The sequence below is a fragment of the Pelophylax lessonae genome, assembly GCF_965119305.1.
Source record: "Pelophylax lessonae genome assembly, chromosome: 3".
Lineage (NCBI taxonomy): Eukaryota > Metazoa > Chordata > Amphibia > Anura > Ranidae > Pelophylax > Pelophylax lessonae.
In genome coordinates, this window is record NC_138770.1 from 543,226,882 (window position 1) to 543,247,914 (window position 21,033).

The 21,033-nt window shown below is 41.8% G+C and overlaps 1 protein-coding gene across 1 annotated transcript in view; it reads right to left on the minus strand.

Annotated features, from left to right (window-relative positions):
- GALNT2 (polypeptide N-acetylgalactosaminyltransferase 2) overlaps positions 1 to 21,033 on the minus strand; it is a 245,143-nt gene that overhangs the window by 104,451 nt on the left and 119,659 nt on the right. The window contains exons 4-6 of the mRNA XM_082249573.1: positions 9,218 to 9,316; positions 7,045 to 7,112; positions 1,492 to 1,557 (exon numbers count right to left, since the gene is read on the minus strand). Coding sequence (XP_082105699.1) covers positions 1,492 to 1,557; positions 7,045 to 7,112; positions 9,218 to 9,316 — 233 coding nt within the window. The remainder of the gene's footprint in view (positions 1 to 1,491; positions 1,558 to 7,044; positions 7,113 to 9,217; positions 9,317 to 21,033) is intronic.

Sequence of the window (21,033 nt, forward strand, 5' to 3'; positions counted from 1 at the left end):
CGTCCGACGACCGATCTGCCGATTTTCGGATTGTTAGTATGGTGCTTTTGACAGCCGACTCTGACTTTTCGGCTGACAAAATCCTGATGTGCAGGCATTAACATTTTTGTCCTCGGTCAACACACGTCCGATTTTTGTCTCATTAGTACAGATTACGACGGGGAAAAATCTTATGAGCAAGACTGGGCATGCTCAGAGATGAAAGAACACATAGAAAGCAATCCAACACATGACATCACTTCTGAAGTAGAATTCTGTCGTACGGGAAAATTTGTGTGCAGTCTAGAGCACATTCCAACCAACAGACACCACTCTGGACAAAAGACGGACGACCAGACGGCGAAATTCGTAGCGTGTGTACGGGGCTTTACTCACCAATAGAATCAGCAAGCAATAAAAAAAAAAAAAAAGTATTTGCTGGGTAAACTCTTCAGCGTTTTCCCATCAACTGAAATACCAGTTCTGTGAGAACTAACCAATACAATTCCATACTATCATCTATTATGGTCATCATGCTTTCTGGTTCTTTTAGGACTGTGAGCGTAAGCACCACCAACAATGAATACTGCAAACCCTTTCACAGTAGCAAAGAAGAATTTTGTTTTGCCTGGGTTCACACTTGCATAGCAGACATTGCATGTGATTCACACCGCATTCCATTACATCACACCACATGCAATGTTTGTGCGAATTGAGCCATACAATTCGCACCAAAATGGTGCAGGACCCTTTTTGGCACCTGAAACGCTTCACATGGGTGTTTACACTGTTTTGTTTTTGCTGTTTTGGAGTGTCGTTAACCTAACATTGACACATGCAGCAGATCGCATGGACGATGTGCAATTGCAATACAGTGCAGGAAAGGTGCAGGATGCGCTGCGTTTCCCGCATTGCATCAGTGTGAACCACGGCAAAAATTACACAAAGTAGATAAAAAGGATTTGTAGATGCATGGTTCCTATAACTGCAGCATATTGCCTGAAAATTAGAGAACAAGAAGCTGTCCAAAACAAGCTTTCATTTTCAATACTAGCAGAAAGCAGAAAAGTCGTTTGTCGGGTCTTTTTTCCAAGTCCTGTTCCAGAGAGCTTCAGCTAAAATCAATACAAAACCAATCATTAAAATCTCCAACTTTAAAGAGAATTTCAAAAGTCAATGCTTTTAAAGCGGAAGCTTTCATTTAAAAACTTGTGAAAAGGAAATTCCTGTTAAAATGACAACAATCTATTCCTGTCTCCTGATAGTTCCCATGTGTTTTCACCCAATCATATAAATAGCAGTGTCGAAATGCAACAGATGAAAAACAGTATTAAAAGTATATATATGTGTAGGATACTTGGTGCTTTAGTATTAAGTACAACGATTTTTACATTACTTTAAGCATTTCAGAGACCTTTCTATTTTTTATGTTCAAGTGCAACAGAGCAAGAGGAATTTATTCTAATCAATTGTTAGGTTTACTTCATTCACAGTTTAATAAAACTGACATACCTTCTCTGCGGTCATTCCTAAGGATACGGACTTTCTCTATCCTCCCAAGCAGAGCACCATCTTCAGCTTTAAAACAAACACAGTAAAATGTTAAACTTTTAAAAAGGCCACTGGCTACAAGACATTGTGCACATAACACATACTCAACGGGAAGCGATTTAGCTTTTTGGAGCTATACTAGATGGCCTGTGGTTGCAGAAAGGAAATCACTGGATTCCCCATCAAAACTCTCAGTGATGATGGGGGAATCCTCCGCCCCCCCCCCTAAGGAGCCATTGTGTTCCCTTGGCGAGAGGGAGGAGCCATCCCCACCAGGAGAACCCAATAATCACATGTAAAATCTGACTGGTTGTACCCAAGTTCATCAACTTCAGCACTTTCAGCCTGCCCATACATGGTTTGATTCTCGGCCAATTGCTACTGGACCGTTAAAGATTTAAATGATCTATATTGTAAATCACGTTCAATAATCATAAAGTTATGATGTACATGTATCCATAAATTTTTAGCCATACAGTAATCCTAAAATCAGGGAAATGCAGTAATGTTCTCAAAAACCCAGATGACTTTCTGTCCAGTAAACTTATAGTGGTTGTTAAGGCTTAAAGCTTTTTACTTTGGAGGATTCACTGCATTAAGTCAAAAAAAAAAAAAAAAAAAAAAAAAAAAACCTTCCATGGTCATCTAGAGCTGCACAATTCTGGCTAAAATGAGAATCACGATTGTTTTGCTTAGAATAAAGATTCCGATTCTCAGCGTAACATCTTCGTTTACATTATTCAAAAAATTGGGCTAACTTTACTGTTTAGTTTTTTTTTTAATTCATTAAAGAGTATTTTTTCCCCAAAAACTGCGTTTGAAAGACTTCTGCGCAAATACAGTGTGACATAAAAGATTGCAACGATTGCCATTTTATTCTCTAGGGTCTCGGATATTATATATATATATATATTTGGGGGTTCTAAGTAATTCTCTATTTTTTTTTCCAAAAAGTAGGGGGTTCTAAGTAATTTTCTAGCCAAAAACACTGATTTTAACTGGTAAGCAGCAATTGTCATAAAAAAGGCTAAAGACTCGTACACACTAAGAAAATCGGGCGAAAATTTTAGTCTAAAGCATTTTGGTACAATTTTCGTATAGTGTGTACAGAACTTTCTACAGACGATTCAGAATTTTCTTACAAAAACTCTCAAAGGAACAAACTCCAAAATTTTTCTCGTACGGGAAAAAAACCAACGATTTTCGTTTAATGTGTACCGTTTTCGTATGATTTTTGTACAAGAAAAATCAGAAAAGAAAGACTGTGCATGATCAGAAACAATAAACAACAAAAAAAAAGCCTTTGTCGTACGAGAATTTTCGTAAGAAAATTCTTTCATCGGTTCCGATTTGCTGTGAAACAACAAGGAAAATCAGACAATCGTCCGCCTGATTATCTTATAGTGTGTACCCCACTTTAGTCTTTAAGAGGTTAAACTGCCCTCACTTACAGACGGAAGTTCATTCCTTTGATTTAAAGAGGAAGTAAACCCTCCTCTGCAACTTTTACCTATAGGTAAGCCTATGATAAGGCTTACCTATAGGTACTGTAAATATCTCCTAAACATGTACCGTTTAGGAGATATTTACCTTACATGCAGCCAGTGGCATCACTGGCACATGCGCTCTGAAGGAACGACTGCTGGTGCCGTTCCTTCAGAGCCCCGTGCCGTAACCGTCCGCTCCCGCGCGCATGCGTGGGAGTGACGTAATCGCGGATCCGGCCAATCAGATGGCTGGATGCCACGATCCCGGAAGACGGGTGACTGAACATGTCGCCCGTCATACAGGTAAGCGGGCGGCACGGCGGAGGTTCGTTCTAAGGTAAGTATTTCATAATGAGCAAGTATGCGATGCATACTAGCTCATTATGTCTCTCTCTTTCAGGTTGGAAAAAGAAAAAAAAAATTTTTTTAATGAGTTTACAACCTCTTTAAAAGAATGAAAAGATACATTGTAACACATTGTGTTTTTAGTTATCTTAGCAGCCTTAACAAGGTGGATAAACATTTTGCGGGGCTCTTTTTTTTTGACAGCTGTGAGTGAGCAGAGAACGGCTCTGTAAATCGTGAGGGGGGGGGGGTCGAGATCACAATTTACCAATTAATCGTGTAGCTCTACCTGAGCCTGATCGCAATCTATAGCTGCGCTCTCACTCTCTCGAGACTCAGGGGGAGAGGGGGCGGGGCTGAGATGTGTTTGAGCTTGAACGTCTGCCCCTCTAGCAAGCAGCTTGCTAGGGGCAGACATTGAAGAGGAGGAGCAGACAGTGCTGTCGGGGGAACCTCAGAAGAAGAGGTTCGGGCTACTCTGTGCAAAACTATTGCACAGAGCAGGTATGTATAAAATTTTTGTTATTTGAAAAAAATATAACTTTACAAATCACTTTAAGCTTCATGTGGGCGTACAATGTAAATTGTGAACATATTATCATGCCTGGGAAACACAGCTGCAGCATAGAGTTGCCCATAGCAATGAATGGCTGTATGCAGGTATTCGCTGTACTCGCCCAAACTACTGAATGGGCATAAACCTCTGGAAAACATGCTGTGTCCAGAGATTTACGTCTGTGCGTAAGGAGATAGTTTGTTTCAGTCTTGTACATACTCAAAATAAACCTGTTCTCAAACCTATTCTCAAAAAAAAGGCTGCCACTGCAAAACTAACCTTCTGAAAACACTAGTTGCCAGGCTGATCCAGTGATTACAGTCATTTTTAAACCACTGATTAAAAGTATAAAGAGCAAGTGTTCTGACTACCCTTTAACCTGACAGCCCGCATACTTGTTCCAGATCAGTAACACACTAAAGCATTTAAGTCAAGGGGTGAACATGACAAGCTGGGCAATTAGCATTTTCAGAAGAAGGTCAGCAATGTAATGTCCTATACTACTGGCTCACTGCTTATTCACATATTACTCCATCCTGCAAAACCTTTAATCAGTGCAACTCACTTGTATGATTTGGAGCGTGATACAATTAGCAAAAGTATGGGTTAGGAATAGTGATGAGCTTGGGTGTGCTCAAAGTGGGAACTGAACCCACGGGTTCAAGCCCATGAGAAAGCCATTACCTGTCTGGACCAATCATCTGCGGCTGGGGCATTCCCTGACACCACACGTATACCATGGACACAGTATGTCTATGGTATACATTGAATGCCATGGCTGCTTATGATTGGCCCCTTTCCTGGCGGATTTGTTCAGGTGGGTTTAGATTGAGTTAAGGCTTCTGATTTTTTCGGTTAGAGACTCCATTCAACATCAAAACAGTCTCAGAGGAGAAACATGAATATTTGGAAAAAATTTATGAAATATAATTTCTGGGGAGCAGTCCAATGGATGGATACACTCCCCCCACAAATAGGGGTAGGTAGGAGGCAGTGTTGCCAACCATCAGTATTTTAACTGGCAGCCAGTAAAAAAAGGGCACTTTTCTACTGCCAGTAACAGGAAAAGGTTGCCAGTAAACAAATAGGTCCGTGACACTTGGCTCGGAACTGTGCATGAGCAGTTCTGATCTGGAGCCGGTGGAGGCCATCCGAGTGCCTGCTACAGCGTATACGGGCGGAGATAGGTTCTAGCAGAGGTGGTGCCTGAGCGCGTCATGTGATGTCATGGTGCAAGGGAGCTGAGTGGAGCGGCTAGAGCCTAATGTGCGGGTCTGCAGGACAGGAGCAAGGCAAGCCAGGAGTGGGACTGTCAGTGCCATTTGGACTGAAGGGACCACCTGTCATGTAGAGAGACTGTCACTGTGACTCAGGAGTCCTGTCCCTGAGATACTTACTTAGTATATCGAAAATGAATAATATCTTTGCCCTAATATCTACCTTAAATCACATTGATAAATGCATATTGTCCTTGTTTGTAGCCAAAATACTGAACTTTGCACTTAAAACTGTAATTTTGGAAATGCTAGTAAAAACTTGGCTGTGCCAGTAAATTTTGGGTGTCATGTCAGTCAATTTCAATCTGGTAGGTTGGTAACACTGGTAAGAGGTCTGGTAATGTCCATACAAACAGAAAAAATCCCTTATTTAAAAGTTCTATAAAGTTCCTTTTCTGTTAAAAAAAATGTATAAAGTGAAGACAAAAAGTAAAGTAAAAATGTGTTAATGGCACACTGTTAAAGGCTAGTTTAAAGTCTTAAGCACACACGGCAGGAAGTGAATATAATAAAGATATCCTTAAAAATGTATTGGTTTACAATCATTGCAGTGCATAACACTTATATACTGCATATCGAACTACAATTCACACTGACTTGCGCTAAAATGCATGTACATTTCCATCCATTTTAGTCATCTTTTAAGGCGCGTTGACATCCATTGACATCCCTTTTGGCGCCCGCTGACATCCATTTTGCATTTTAGTGCAACGTAACATTATGTTGTAACTAGGACAAACTGAAAATGATTGTTTTTCGAATGTCCTTCCACTGATCTGTGTTTTACAGCTGCACTAAAACGCACTGGTGTGAATTGGCCCCAAGATATAGCTGGGTTCACACTGGTGCAATCACAGACGTTGCATGTGATTCACACCGCATTGCTGTGCACATCATATGCGATGTCTGTGCTATGTGATTTCAGCCATGCAAACTGTTTGGCTGAAATTGCATCGCATTCGCACAAAAATGGTGCAGGACCCTTTTTTTTGGTCCGCACTTGAATCATATTGCATGGGAGTTCATACCCATGTGATCCGATTCCTGTCCCATTGCATACTTCTCACTGCGATCTACAATCTCTTTTGGGGTTGTCATTAACTTTACATTAACACTCCAAGTGGTTCACAAATGTCAGTGTGAACCAATGTGAGATGCTGGAACCCGCACTGGAATCACAGGGTTTCCCTCATCGCAACAGTGTGAACCAGGACTAAAAAAAGAACTTGGCAAAGGAGTGCTTGTACACCGGACCTATATAATGAACAATTAATTATTCCTGACATTCATTTAGGAAAGCATCTAAATTGCCTATCAGCATTTTTTTTAACGTCACTTTTTCAGAAAAAATGAAAAGGTGAACACCCTACACCCTTCCCCACCCATCCCCTGGTTCCCGCCTCAATGGGCAGGTAGCCATCAGTGCCCAGGCAGCTGAAGTAGCATTTCGGGTATTTGAAACCCCCACTCTTCTTCCCCCTCTCTCTGTAGAGCTTCCAGAATGGATCAGAGTCATTCTGGTCAGTGCATGATCGTGATTGCTTTGACCAGATGGAATTGTTTTTAACTGTCCCAAAGCCCTACAAAAAAAGGGGAAGAAGAGCGGTGGGATTTCAAATCCCAGGACCACTATTACGTGGGCATTAACAGCTCATCACCCACGGGGATAAGTGCAGCGGAGGAATGGGGGAGAGGGGGTGTAGGGTATTTGTTCATCTTTTCATTATTTCTGAAAAGGTGAATATACACTTTAAAGATCTATTAGCTCTGCCTTTAACATTTAGAGACTATAGACATGAATTTGAGAACATAAAAAGCATAAGGAAAAAAAAAAAAGGCATTGACTCACCACTGTCACTGTAATCATCAACTAATATAATTTCCTTTATAAGATGAGGAGGACTTTTTTTTAATACACTGAAATAAAGAAAATGTATTATTATTATACAGGGTTTATAAAAAAAAGAATGTCATAAACCATGTAAGCCCTTCCTATAGTTACTGTGAAAGAGAAATACAGAAAGTAACTATAGAAAATATTCAATAGTTTATGTTGTTATAGCAAAATAGTGTTGGTGAATTTGAAGCAAAAACCTTAGATAGGCATAGAGAGCGCTCTTGTTCTGACTCGGGTTGTGGCTACTTACAAAAGAAAAATTGTAAAGCTCCCCACACGCTACAATCTGATTGTACAATCTCAATAGGCTTGAAGTACAAGAGCCTGCCCGATTGGATACTTTAGGTAGGTCCTCCTATTTTATAGTTTTGGTAGACCTAAAGTTGATTGAAGTAAATAAGACCAGATGGTCTGGTCTTAGAAGATTTGATCTGGAATACATACTATACAGCAATAAGTGACTGTAGCGGAGTAATCTCCTACGCTCTGCTAGGGACCAAGGTGGCCTTACGGGCATCTTTGCCTTGTATTCAATTACTTAGTATCCCGAACAGAGTGGACAATTAGGGCTCTTTCACACGGGCGATCCGATCAGATCCGCCTGTCAGTTTTTTAGGCGGATCTGATCGGATGCAGCTCTATGGGGCAGCGGATGTCAGCGGAGACATCTCCGCTGACACCTGCTGCTATCCGTATCCGATCCTGTCTGTGAAATCTGGACGGATGGAAACCCTATTTTTCCATCCGTTCAGGGATCGGATGAGAGCGGACAGACGGTCCGCTCTCATCCGATCCCCCATAGAGAGCAGAGGGAGCTGTGACAGCTCCCTCTCCGCACTGCAAGCGGAGACGGAGCTGCCATCCGCCGGCTCAGCGGGGATCGGCGGATCGATCCCTGCTGAGCAGCACGGATCCACCCACAGAGGCGGACCGTGTGAAAGAGCCCTAAGATCTTTCTCTTTTATTCCCCAAAGTATCTCACAAACTGAGTACACCCCTCACATTTTTGTAAATATTTTATTATATCTTTTCATGTGACAACACTGAAGAAATGACACTTTGCTACAATGTAAAGTAGTGAGTGTACAGCTTGTATAACAGTGTAAATTTTCTGTCCCCTCAAATAACTCAACACAAGGTATAATAAAATATTTTCAAAAACGTGAGGGGTGTACTCTTTTTTGTGAGATACTGTATGTGTAGGAGTGCAAATTGAGTTGTGATGCGAGCAGCTGCTAGCCCAGTTATGATAATATTGTCATGATTTTAATCTAATTGTAGTGGTGGAAATGTTTTTTGTATTTTGATTATTGATTGTTTAAATAAAGCTGTGCATTTTTCAATACTACAGCGAGAGTCCTTGCATAAGGCCCAGTTCACACCTGAGCATTTTTCAGCTCATAAAACACTCATCTCTAAAGTCTCAAAATGTCCAACAAGCAAAATCCCATTCATTTCAATGGCCCCTGTTCACATAGGAGAATTTTGTCGCCTGAAGCAAAACGCCTAAATCTCAAAAAGTACATGAGCTTCTTTTTTGGCAGATTACAAGCTTTTGTTAGATGTCAATGCCTGCCTCCAAACACCTGCAAAAACGCCTGAAAAAAGCGGGAAAAAAAAAAAAAAAAGCGCCTGAAAAAAAGCCCAAAAAACGCTTGAAAAAAGCCCAAAAAAAAAAAGCCTGGAAAAAAAGCCCAAAAAAAAAAAAAAAACAAAACGCCTGAAAACTACACGCTCAGGTGTGAATGAAGCCAAAGACATTCTTGTGGATCTTTATTCCTCTTATAAACACTTTGCATGGGTAGACTCATTATTACTTTCTATCATTCAAGTAAAAAATACAATATACTGCATCCAATGTATAAAGAGCACTAAGGAAAGGCCAATGACTACTGACATTGTTGTCCCCATAAACAGATAGTTTCCTTGTATTACACATTTCTAATACTGCACCAATTCATGAGCAAGCAAACAGGCAGCCCTTAGCACACTGTGGGAGTGCAGATTGCTAGTATAATAACAGAATAAAAGAAAAAGTTTCTATTATTCTGGGAAACCATCTCAGGTTTACCTGAAAATCAGGTTTTCTGAGTCATTCTAGATAAAAAATAGCCCACTTTCTCACCTGACAACAGTGCGTAGTAAGGCAGACCTGGCCTCATTGTGAAATGTTATGACGACACTTGTGGCTGGTAATTCTGTTTTCCAGTGCTTTCTTCGGCATCTATAAAATATTAACAATACGGTATTCTGTATTAGTATTAAACATTAAAAAACAATAAAAACAGCAAGAAATGCAGTCTATATCTACACTTTAGAGTAACTTTTGGAGATTCGTATCTGTTAAGTCAGTAGAGCCATTGCACGTGGAAGCCTAAATATTGTACATCAAGTTTTCAGGCATTTTTTTTACTGATCCAAATGTGGCTCATTATTTTCAATGGGCTTGTACACACATGCACAAAAACGCATGCTGTGTATAGGTCAGTAGAAAAAAAAAAATCTGCGTATATGTCGCACTCTGTTGATTAAAGAAAAACTAGAATTGTGGACGCGCTTCTATACAGCCCATCCTTGTGGTTTTTTAGTTCAGGAATATCTGATTTTCATACATCAGTACTGTATGCAAGTACCATTGTTACGACATTTCAAGAACCTATCTTTAGGATATCAAATGCCAAGAGAAGGCATATAATGTGAAAAATATTAGAAAAATGGATTTTTGTAAAATCTTACCGTAAAATCCTTTTCTCTTAGCTCATTGACAGACGTAGTCCTCGGTGATACACCACCTTCGGGTTATGTTGCCTCCACAGGAGCAGGACTAGACAGGAAATTAAAAAGCTCTGGCCACACCCTAGGGGCAGTCCCAGAGGGTATATCCTCTCTCTCTCTGCCTCAGCAAATCAGTTATGTGAAAAAGCAGTCTTTAGAGATTTTAACCCAACTCAAAAAACAGAGGGGCGGGGACTACGTCTGTCAATGAGCTAAGAGAAAAGGATTTTACGGTAAGATTTTACAAAAATCCATTTTTCTCTAGCGCTCATTGACAGACGTAGTCCTCGGTGATACACCACCTTCGGGACGTCCCAGAGCAGTATCACAACTGAGGGGTGGGAAAATGAAATCAAATCCCAATCTAGAAGGCCCAACCGGTGCCAACTAGAAGTTTACAATGCTCATCCTTAATGATGAGAATCAACCAAAAAAAGAGAAAAAAATTTTTATTTTTTTTTTCAAACAGAAAAAAACCCTCGAGGTAGACCACCGGTCTCCTCAAATTGCGGCCTGCAAAACCTTGCGGCCAAATGAGGCATCCGCCGATGCCGTCACATCAATTTTATAGAATTTTGTAAAGGTATGTACCGACGACCAGGTGGCCGCCTTACATACCTGGACCACTGACGCCTGATGGCGAAAGGCCCAGGAAGTACTGAGCGCTCGAGTGGAGTGCGCCCTAACAGGGAACGGAGGACTCTGACCCTTAATAGAATAAGCCTGTACCACCGTTTGTCTAATCCATTTGGCAATGGTCGCGGCAGATGCAGGCAAACCCTTTCTGGGGCCATCCGTGATCACAAAAAGTGAATCCGTCTTACGGAAAGATTCCGTAGCTTTCAGGTATACCCTGATTGCCCGAACCACATCTAAGGAATGCAACGCATGTTCCCGATGATGCTTGGGCTGAGGACACAAGGAAGGTAGTACAATATCTTCATTCAGATGAAAATCTGAAACCACCTTAGGAAGAAAAGATGGCTTAGGATGAAGTACTACCTTATCCCTATGAATCACTAGGTATGGGGACTGGCATGATAATGCAGCCAGTTCTGACACCCTGCGAGCAGAAGTAATAGCCACCAAGAAGGCCACCTTCTGGGATAAAGTAAGCAAGGGAATCTCCCTGATGTTTTCAAAGGGAGGTTTCTGTAGAACCGACAAAACCAAATTAAGATCCCAGGGCGGTAAGGGCGCGCGGACTGGAGGAGCCAGGTGCCGCACCCCCTGGATGAAATTCCGCACCAAGGACTTGGTAGCTAAAGGTTTCTGAAAGAAGATTGCTAATGCTGAAACTTGACCCTTGATGGTGCTCAAGGCTAGCTTCTGCTCAACCCCTTGTTGCAAAAAGGCCAATATTCGAGTCACCGAATAGGTACGTGGAGGAAATCCTAAAGATTCGCACCACGCAATATAAGTCTTCCATGTGTGATAATAGACTTTGCTGGAAGTCGCTTTCCTTGCTTTAATAAGGGTAGGAATGACTGAAGTAGACAAACCTCTGTCCTTCAGTACTTGGGTCTCAATGGCCAGGCCATTAAACCCAGCGACTGTAAAGCATGATAGTAAATTGGTCCTTGAGACCACAGAAACTCCCTGAGACGAAGTTCCCACGGAACGTCTACGACTAACATGTCCAAGTCGGCCAGGCCGGCTTGAGGAGGCCAGCCTAGAATTTCTAGGACCACTGGCGCTGATAGAATCTGAACCAGGCGTCCCTAGAGGTATCTGGCCCCGACCATCCGAGAAAGTCTGGTCGTTTTCTGTTCCCACACATTTATCAGATACCTGATTGTTATCAGGAAAGGTGATCTTTTCTGGTTGAACCTCAGGGACCGAAGTCACCCGACTAGAGGCTACTTGGCCTATCTGGTCAACCAGATCCGATTCCTGTGAGGTATCGGGACTAATCTTAGGAAAAGGTAAAGGAAAAGATCTATTCAGGGAACGGTAACTACCGCTTCCTGTAGTACTTAAATGTTGGAAGGGAAGAATCGCACCGGTAGTAGTGGTTGATGCTCGATCTAATGTCCTGAATACCGGTGAAAACGTCCCCCCACCCTGAAACCGGGTGGGGGCGCACCTTCAGGCTGTGTACTCCTTTGCTTCGGGTTTGGCTGGGTTGGTCCTTTGCTTGTCCGACCAGCCCTTCTTGAACCCTCCTGGAGGAGTCTTGCCTTTCCCGCTAGTACCAGCCGGGCGCCCTTTATGGGCGGTAAAGAAAGGTCCTCGCTTGTTGCGAGGTCCCTTAGCTTTAGCAGCCTGTGGCAAAAAAGTGCTCTTGCCCCCAGTGGCATCCTTAATGATTTCATCTAGGTTGGCCCCAAATAGACGATTCCCCTGAAAAGGGAGATTAGTCAAGGTCTTTTTGGAACCTAGGTCAGCTGACCAGCATTTTAACCACAGCACACGTCTGAGGATCACCGCTGACTTAGATGCATGCCCTAATAAGGGAGTAGTGTCCAAGGCTGCGTCACAGATAAACTGTAGCCCTTGTATAATCTGTTCCATCAAATCAGATGTCTCCTGGGGAATATCTTTTCCCCTAAGATCTTGGCGTACCATTTTCGCCCATTCCGTAAGTGTCTGGGAAACTAGACCAATAACAATTACTGGTCTAAATGCTGACCCTATCAGAGAGAAGATGGTGCGGGACTCTGCTTCCATCTTTCGATCCACCGGATCCTTAAAGGACGAAGTGTCCTCCACTGGAATAACCGTGGCTTTATTCAGCCTGGAAATAGGTGGATCCACCACTGGTGGTACCGTCCATTTCTTAATGATGGATTCCTCAAACGGATAGCGTCTAGCAATACTCTTGGAAATAGTAAAGGTACGTTTAGAATGCTCCCATTCTCCTTTAATCTGATTACCGAAACATTTAGGTACAGGAAAAACCTTCACCGTTTTGATGGGCTTATTAGTACCAAAAGGAATCTCTGTTTCAGTTGCTTCTGCCGGTAAAGCCTCAAGTTTTAAGGTTTCCTGCACTGCCACAACTAGTGCGTCCACCAATGCTTCTTCCTGAATTATAGCAGGAGAAGAAGCGTCCTCCTCACTGTCTGAGGGGGCTTTACCTGGGATAACAGCCCTTGCAGAGGAACCTGCAACTGCAGTGACCATCTCTGAATCAGAGTCAGAGGTGTCAGATAGTATAGGGGTAGGCGGGGGTCGCTTCCTTGACCCCCGTCCCTGACAGGCCGCCTCCACCCGAGCCACCATAGACTCCAAAATTGCTGTAAATGACTCTATACTCTGTGCACCGGCGGGTCCCGTGGCCCCCTCGAGGGAAACAGGTGGGGGAATATGTGTGGCAGGGTCCATGATAATTCCAGTCACTTCCTGGATAATATAATTCAAAAATAAAAAACTTTTTTTTTTTTTTTTTTTTCAGACCCCCAGCGCCACAAAAGCCCCTTAGTGTTACCTGCTAGGGATCCCTATCGATCGAGAGAGAGAGAGAGATAGACCCCCAGGCTCACCACTTGATGCTCAGAGTTTAACTGCAACAGGTTACAGCGCTGTCTTGACAAACAGGAAGTCTTTTGGCTGGCTGCCCAGGAAGAAAGGAGGCGGCTCCGCCCTCTGCACGCCTTCCGGCGCCTCCCCCAAGCTCCACGAGGTGTTTGGATCACCTCAAACATGGCCGCCCCCATGCTGGAGACACGAGGCTACGCCAAAATGGCGGCTCGTGCGATCCAGCAAAAAAAATGGCGGCGGCCTGTACTGAATAGCGGTGTGCTGCAGGGCACACAACACTCTCTCTGCATGGGGATATGGCGTGGTTGGCGGTACCGGCCCTGGCGGACCGCATGGCCATTCGGGAGGCCTGCTAATAGCTGGAGATCTGATTAGGAAGGCAGTCTACATGTCCGTGGCTTCTGACTGGTAGGTAGCTTATTCTTAACACCGTAAGATTCCCAGAATGCCACAGATTACATCTTTTTAACATGTATACAATTAGATTGTTAGCTCCCAAACCAAGCCTCCTGGCTTTTTGCACATAAAATCACACTCAAAGTAGGAGGATCTGTGTCATGTTATAGGATAGAGAGGGACTCTATCTTACCATACAGAGAGGGGCCCGCGTTCACCACAAGACCCGTCAGGGGAAAAGGGGGAACATACTACTCACCATACCGGAACCAGGGGGGCACCAACTCCTGACAGTACCCCTCTCCACCGGGGCGGGAGGGCTGTCGACCGATACGGACGCCGTGACTCATGGTCTTTGGCGTTTCAGCGAGACGTTTAACTCGCGTGGACAGTCCTTTAATGGGACTTTGTCGCGGCCGACCCAGCGCGGAGCTATGGCCTGCACGCGCTCGTAGGCTGAACTGGGGTGACCACCGGATCTCAACATCCAGCCCGTCGCCCAGTTCAGCTTTCTTGCTTGAAGATCTCACAGGAACACTGGAGAAAAAAAGCTGTCTAAAAAATCCTTTAAGAAAAAATTCTTGCCAGGACCTAAGATCCCAGCAAGGTATCTAGGTCCTTACTCCTAACTAGACAGAAAATAACTGATTTGCTGAGGCAGAGAGAGAGAGGATATACCCTCTGGGACTGCCCCTAGGGTGTGGCCAGAGCTTTTTAATTTCCTTTCTAGTCCTGCTCCTGTGGAGGCAACATAACCCGAAGGTGGTGTATCACCGAGGACTACGTCTGTCAATGAGCGCTAGAGAAATAATATTTAATTATAATAAATAGATACTTGACCTCTCTGCAGCCTTTGATACTGTTGACCACCCGCTCCTTCTTAATAAACTCCGTTCCCTTGGCCTCAAAGATTCTGCTTTATCTTGGTTCTCCTACCTATCACAGCGCTCCTTCAGTGTTATCCACAACTCTACCTCCTCCTCCCCATTGCCCCTTTCTGTGGGGGTTCCCCAAGGCTCTGTTCTTGGACTCCTCCTCTTCTCTATCTACACCGCCACCCTTGGTCACTTGATAACCGCCCAGGGCTTCCAATACCATCTATACACAGATGACACTCAAATCTATCTGTCTATTCCTCACCTCACTCCTTCAGTCTCCTCTCGCATTGCTAACTTAAGCCCCGTACACACGCACAGATTGTTGGCCAACCGATCGGCCGTCTTTTGTCCAGTGTTGTTTGTTGGTTGAAATGTGCTCTAGACTTGCATTGCACTGGACTTTTGTTGGCCAACAAAAACCAACTTCAGAAGTGATGTCATGTGATGGTTGACTTTCGTGTTTTTTCTTCTCTGAGCATGCCCAGTCTTGCTCCTCTGATTTTTTTCTGCCGAAATCTGTACTGACTGAGGAAAAATCGGCCGTTCTGTTGTCTGTTTTATAGCATGCACACCAGATTTTTTTCGGCCGAAAATTCGCAGTTGGTTGTCGGAAGCATCATACTAACAAGCCTACAATCGGCAGATCGGACGTTGGCCAACAATTTATGGCCAACAATCTGTGCGTGTGTACTGGGCTTTACTTACTGACATATCAACATGGATGTCGCACCACTTCCTCAAACTAAATCTCTCTAAAACTGAGCTGGTAATATTCCCCCCCTGCCTATGCCCCCCCTCCATGACTTTTCCATTAAAATTAGTTATGCAACCATCAATCCCTCCCCTCAAGCCAGGGTACTAGGTGTAATCCTAGACTCTGACCTGTCCTTTCAGCCCCAAATCCAATCATTGTCAAAAGCTTGTAGACTTCACCTCCGCAACATCTCTAAAATTTGCCCCTTTTTAACAACTGAAACCACCAAGTTACTCATTCACTCCCTTGTATTTCTCGCCTCAACTATTGCAACTCCCTTCTCATAGGCCTACCACTTCATAGGCTATCCCCTCTTCAGTCTATCATGAACGCTGCTGCCAGGCTTATCCACCTTACCAATCGCTCAGCGTATGCCTCCCCTCTCTGCCAATCCCTACACTGGCTCCTGATTGCCCAGCGAATTAAATTCAAAATACTAACCACAACATACAAAGCCATTCACAACTCCGCCCTGAGCTACATTACCAATCTTGTCTCCAAATATCACCCAAACCGTCCTCTCCGCTCCTCTCAAGACCTCCTGCTCTCAAGCTCCCTCGTCTCCTCCTCCCATGCTCGTCTCCAGGGCCTCTCCCAACCTCTGGAACGCTCTACCTCAACCTGTACGGCTATCTTCTACTCTAGCTGCTTTCAGGCGATCCCTGAAAACTCATCTCTTCGGGGGAAGCCTATCACTAATCTTCCATCAGCTCATTCCCTACTGTTAAAACCTCTTGTAACACCTGCCCCACCCCATTAGATTGTAAACTCTTCTGAGCAGGGCCCTCTTAAACCTCTTGTATTTTATTGTATTGTAACTGTATTGTCTCCCTTTTATATTGTAAAGCGCTGCGTAAACTGCTGGCGCTATATAAATCCTGAATAATAATAATAATAATAGGTGGTAATGGATCCCTTTTGATAGGGGTGTTAAAAGGTTGACTCCACAACACATAAGGGGCTGCAGACCCAAATGCTAGCACGTACCAAAAAAAAAAAAAAAAAAAGTGGTTTAAATAGTCCACAGGAGACTTGAATAATTAAAAAAGGTAATACAATCTACTAATTAAATGTTAACATTGCTGTCAACTTAAAATACTACAACTATCTATAAAAACATACACAGCCCCACCCTTTTATTCTAGGCCTTCCGTACATCTGCTGACAAAAGTATAATTAGACATATAAGCAGAAGTTTGTGCTTGAACTATGTGTCATCAAAATATGAAACTGCACTATAGACTGTTAAGAAAAAACATCTGTCCATGTCTGATATACAGTGGAGTTGATTTACTAAAACTGGAGAGTGTAAAATCTGGTGCAGCTCTGTTTTTTGTTTTTTTTTGTCAAAGCTCAATTGAATTAAGTAAGAAGCAGCTTTGCTACCATGCACAGCTGCACCAGATTTTGCATTTTCCAGTTTTAGTAAATCAACTTCAGTGTAGTGGTATGAACTGGTCCTATACAGAACAAAGCTCAGGCACTGTGTTAGGCAGCACTGTCCTTTAAGGGGTGGTGTGAATGAACTCTGAGGCTCCATTCACACAGCAGTATTTTGTAGCTTGAAGCTCTAAACTCCAAAATGCTGGAGGAGAAAAAAATCTATTATTTTCTGACGATGGTTCACATCTGCACTCCAAGTCGCTTGAAGCCAAACGCCTGAAGCTCAAAAAAAAATTCTGGAGCTTTTTTTTTAGGCTCAAATCGGACTATTTAAGCATTTTGGTGCGTTTTTATTCCTACAGAAATAAATGGAAACTCATCATTTTCATGTTTTTGTGCGTGTTTTGTCACCCGTATTTGCACGATTTTCAGCTTAAATAAAAACATTTAAAAATTTTAATATATGAATAAATGTAAAAAAAAAACACAGAAATAAAAATCATCAAAAAATAATAAATAAAATAAATGAAAAATATGTAATAAATAATAATTAATCCAAACCTTAAAAAATATATAAATTATTATTATTAATAATAAAAACAGTAATAATACATAAACACCCAACATAAAAAAAAAAAAAAAGAATTACTATAATAATAATTTATTTATTTTGTGTTAGGGTCGGGGTGTTTAGCGACTTATTATTTTATTTTATTAGGGGTTAGAGGTTTAAGTTAGGGGTTATTTATTATAACTTAGTACTCATTTATTGAATGTATTTATTATTATTTATGATTATTTTTATTTGTGTATTTTATTTTACATTTATTCATTTATTATTATGATTATTATTATGACAATGATTATTATTATTATTATTATTATTATAAGTACCATATTTTTCGGACTATAAGGCGCACTAAAAATCCTGAAATTTTATCAAAAATCGGCAGTGCGCCTTATAATCCGGTGCACCTTATATATGAACCTTGAGTATTGAAGGGATCTCAAAACAATTTCTGTTTCACATTGCGTAGCAACAAACTTGAAGCAGAAATCCTGTAAATCCAAAGTTACTTCGAAATGGCTCCACAAAGCAGACTTGCTTACGAGGCAGATTTTACATTGAAAGCAATCAACCATGCAAAAGAACATGGAAATAGATCTGCAGCTAGAGAATTCAACATTAATGAGTCCATGGTGCACAAGTGGAGAAAGCAAGAAGATGACCTACGTCTTGCAAAGAAGATGAAGAAAAGTTTCCGCGACAATGAACCAAGATGGCCGCAACTAGAAGACAGACTTGACCGATGGATTTCGGTACAAAGAGCAGCTGGCAGAAGCATCTCAACTGTCGCCATTCGGATAAAAGCCAAAGCGATGGCAAAAGAAATGGATATCAATGACTTTAAAGGAGGGCCTTCTTGGTGCTACCGTTTCATGAAACGACGGCAGCTCTCTATCCGTACAAGGACGACGGTGTCTCAGCAGTTGCCGGCGGATGACGAGGAAAAGTTGGCCAACTTCCGGAGTTACTGCAAAAGCATGATCTCTGAAAAAAATATACAGGCCGACCACATCATCAACATGGAGGAAGTCCCCCTCACCTGTACGACTCCATGTGCCTACAAAACAGAGTGTGAAAGCCCTGGTGAAAAAGACCAACTCGGAGCTTGCTGTAATACTGGATGGTTTGACCAAAGAAGTGCAACCACTGGACATAAGTGTCAATGGTTCCTTCAAATCACGTGGGAAAACTGGATGATGGAAGGAGAGCACTCCTTCACGAAGCCTGGGAGGCAACACCGGGCCAGTTATGCCACTGTGTGCCAGTGGATAGTGGATGCCTGGAATAAAGTATCCGCCAGAACTGTTATCCGAGGGTTCGCGAAGGCAGACATCATTCCTAGACTGACCAGCGACGGCATCGAGAGTATCGAAACTGATGACTCTGACGATAAAGATACGGGCGATACGGGTTCGGGTTTGCTGGATGTCGCCATCGCCCAATTGATGAACTCCGATACGGAGGACGAAGAGTTCGAAGGTTCCATGGAAGATGAATAGAGCAGACTGTAAAATAGAGCTGTTTAAAAGTTATATAAAAGTGAGTGATTTTTCCCTGCATTTTTTTTTAGTGTTTTGATTCTTTTTAGGCTGCGTTTAAAGGCTACGCCGATCCGTGAAAAATGTTTTCAAATTGAGCACCTGCCAGTAAACCCCGCGATTTCTTTAGTAATTTTTTTGTTTGCGAAAGTTGCGCGCGGATCAACGTTGCAAAAAAAAAAGTGCGCCTTATAATCCGGTGCGCCTTATATATGAAAATAGTTTGAAAATTTACCGTTAACTGATACTGTGCCTTATAATCCGTGCGCCTTATGGTCGCGAAAATACGGTAGTAGTATTAAACACCCTAACAAAAAAAAATAATAATAAATAATATTTAACCCTAACCCCTAATCTTAACCCTAACCCCAACTCCTAACCCAAACCTAACCTTAACTCTAACCTCTTACCCCAACAAAAAAAAATGTATAATAAAAAAAGAAATAAAAGCTAATGGAAAAGCTAAAAAAACTGAAATGCCTAGCAACAAATGATGCAACAGATGATAGTTCTCTCTATTGGCTAATAAAAAAACGCCAAAGCGCAAAAATGATGTCTAAAAATTCACAAGTTCCGCATAACATGTGCAAAAATCGCACATAAAAATGCTCAAAGACACTACGCTCAGGTGTAAATGCAGCCCGAGGCTCCGTTCACATCCAGGCATTGCTATTTTTTAAAGGTATTTTTCTGCTTTTTTGCAGCGTTTGTGCAATCATTTTGAGTTGACAAGTTAACCAAAGAAAAGCAGTAAAATGCCTGTAATCTGCCACAAAGAAGCTCATGTACTTTTTTGAGCGATGGGCGTTTTCTTAAGGTGACATAATGTTTAGAGGTGAACAGGGGCCCTTTAAATTAATGAGATTGGTCTCGTTGGGCATTTTTAGAGCTGAGGATTAGAGCAGAAAATCGCCCAAAAATGCCTAGATGTGAACGGAGCCTGAGGCCCTTATCACACCTGAGCGATTTTCAGCTCTTAAAACACTCAGCTCTGAAGCTCCAAAACGCCCATCAAGCAAAATTCCATTAATTTCAATGGCCCCTGTTCACACCTGAGCATGCTGTCACCTGATGCAAAACGCCTGAAGCTCAAAAAAGTACATGAGCTTCTTTTGGGCAGATTACAAAATGTTTTTTTGGCCCTATAGGCTTCAATAGAAACGCCTTACTTGAGCAGACAAACCCTTGTAAAAGGCTTGTAAAATGCTAGTAAAAAGCTCAAATAAGTATAGTATGATGGTATGGGTAAGTGGCGCTCCTCTATAAAATATATGCAAATATGGTGTATATAATGTATTCAACCCAGATACAAGTGATTATGTATACACAAATACAATACAAAAATGACATAAAATTAAGTGTTTACTCGTGATTAAAATCCTATGAGTCAATAAAGTGACTTGTGCAACAGTAAATTAAGAGCCGTTTAAACCAGTAAATAATAGTGCAATAGTGCTTTGTATATAGACTGGTTTCACCATATCGTTATACCAATATATATTTTTACCATCACTATTTTTTACCACCATATTTATTTATCTTTATTAATTTTATAATTTTTTTATCACTTATCTGATTCAATTCAATTTATTCATTTTCTCTGCACTATGTGGTACGTTTTTTAAAACTTTGCATATATATTGCACTATTATTTACTGGTTTAAACGGCTCTTAATTTATTGTTGCACAAGTCACTTTATTGACTCATAGGATGTTAATCACGAGTAAACACTTAATTTTATGTCATAATTTTTGTATTGTATTTGTGTATACATAATCACTTGTATCTGGGTTGAATACATTATATACACCATATTTGCATATATTTTATAGAGGAGCGCCACTTACCCATACCATCATACTATACTCATTTTGACTTCTCACTTTCAGTGAAAAGTTTCTGGGTAGGCAGCAAACTCTCTTAGGGTTACTTAGTAACCCCCCCTCTCTCTTTTTTCCATTGCGCGGGAATACCCTTACACTTATAAAAAGCTCAAATAGCAGCTCTCCATCCCCTAGTGCCTTCTATTGGCTAAACAAAAATGCCTGAAGCTGTAAAATGCTTGTAATACACTTCTAAAAAAGCTTTAAAAAAGCTTGTAAAAAGCAGCAAAAGAAGCTTTAAAAAAAAAAAAAAAAAGCCTGAAAAACGCCAGAAAATTGATA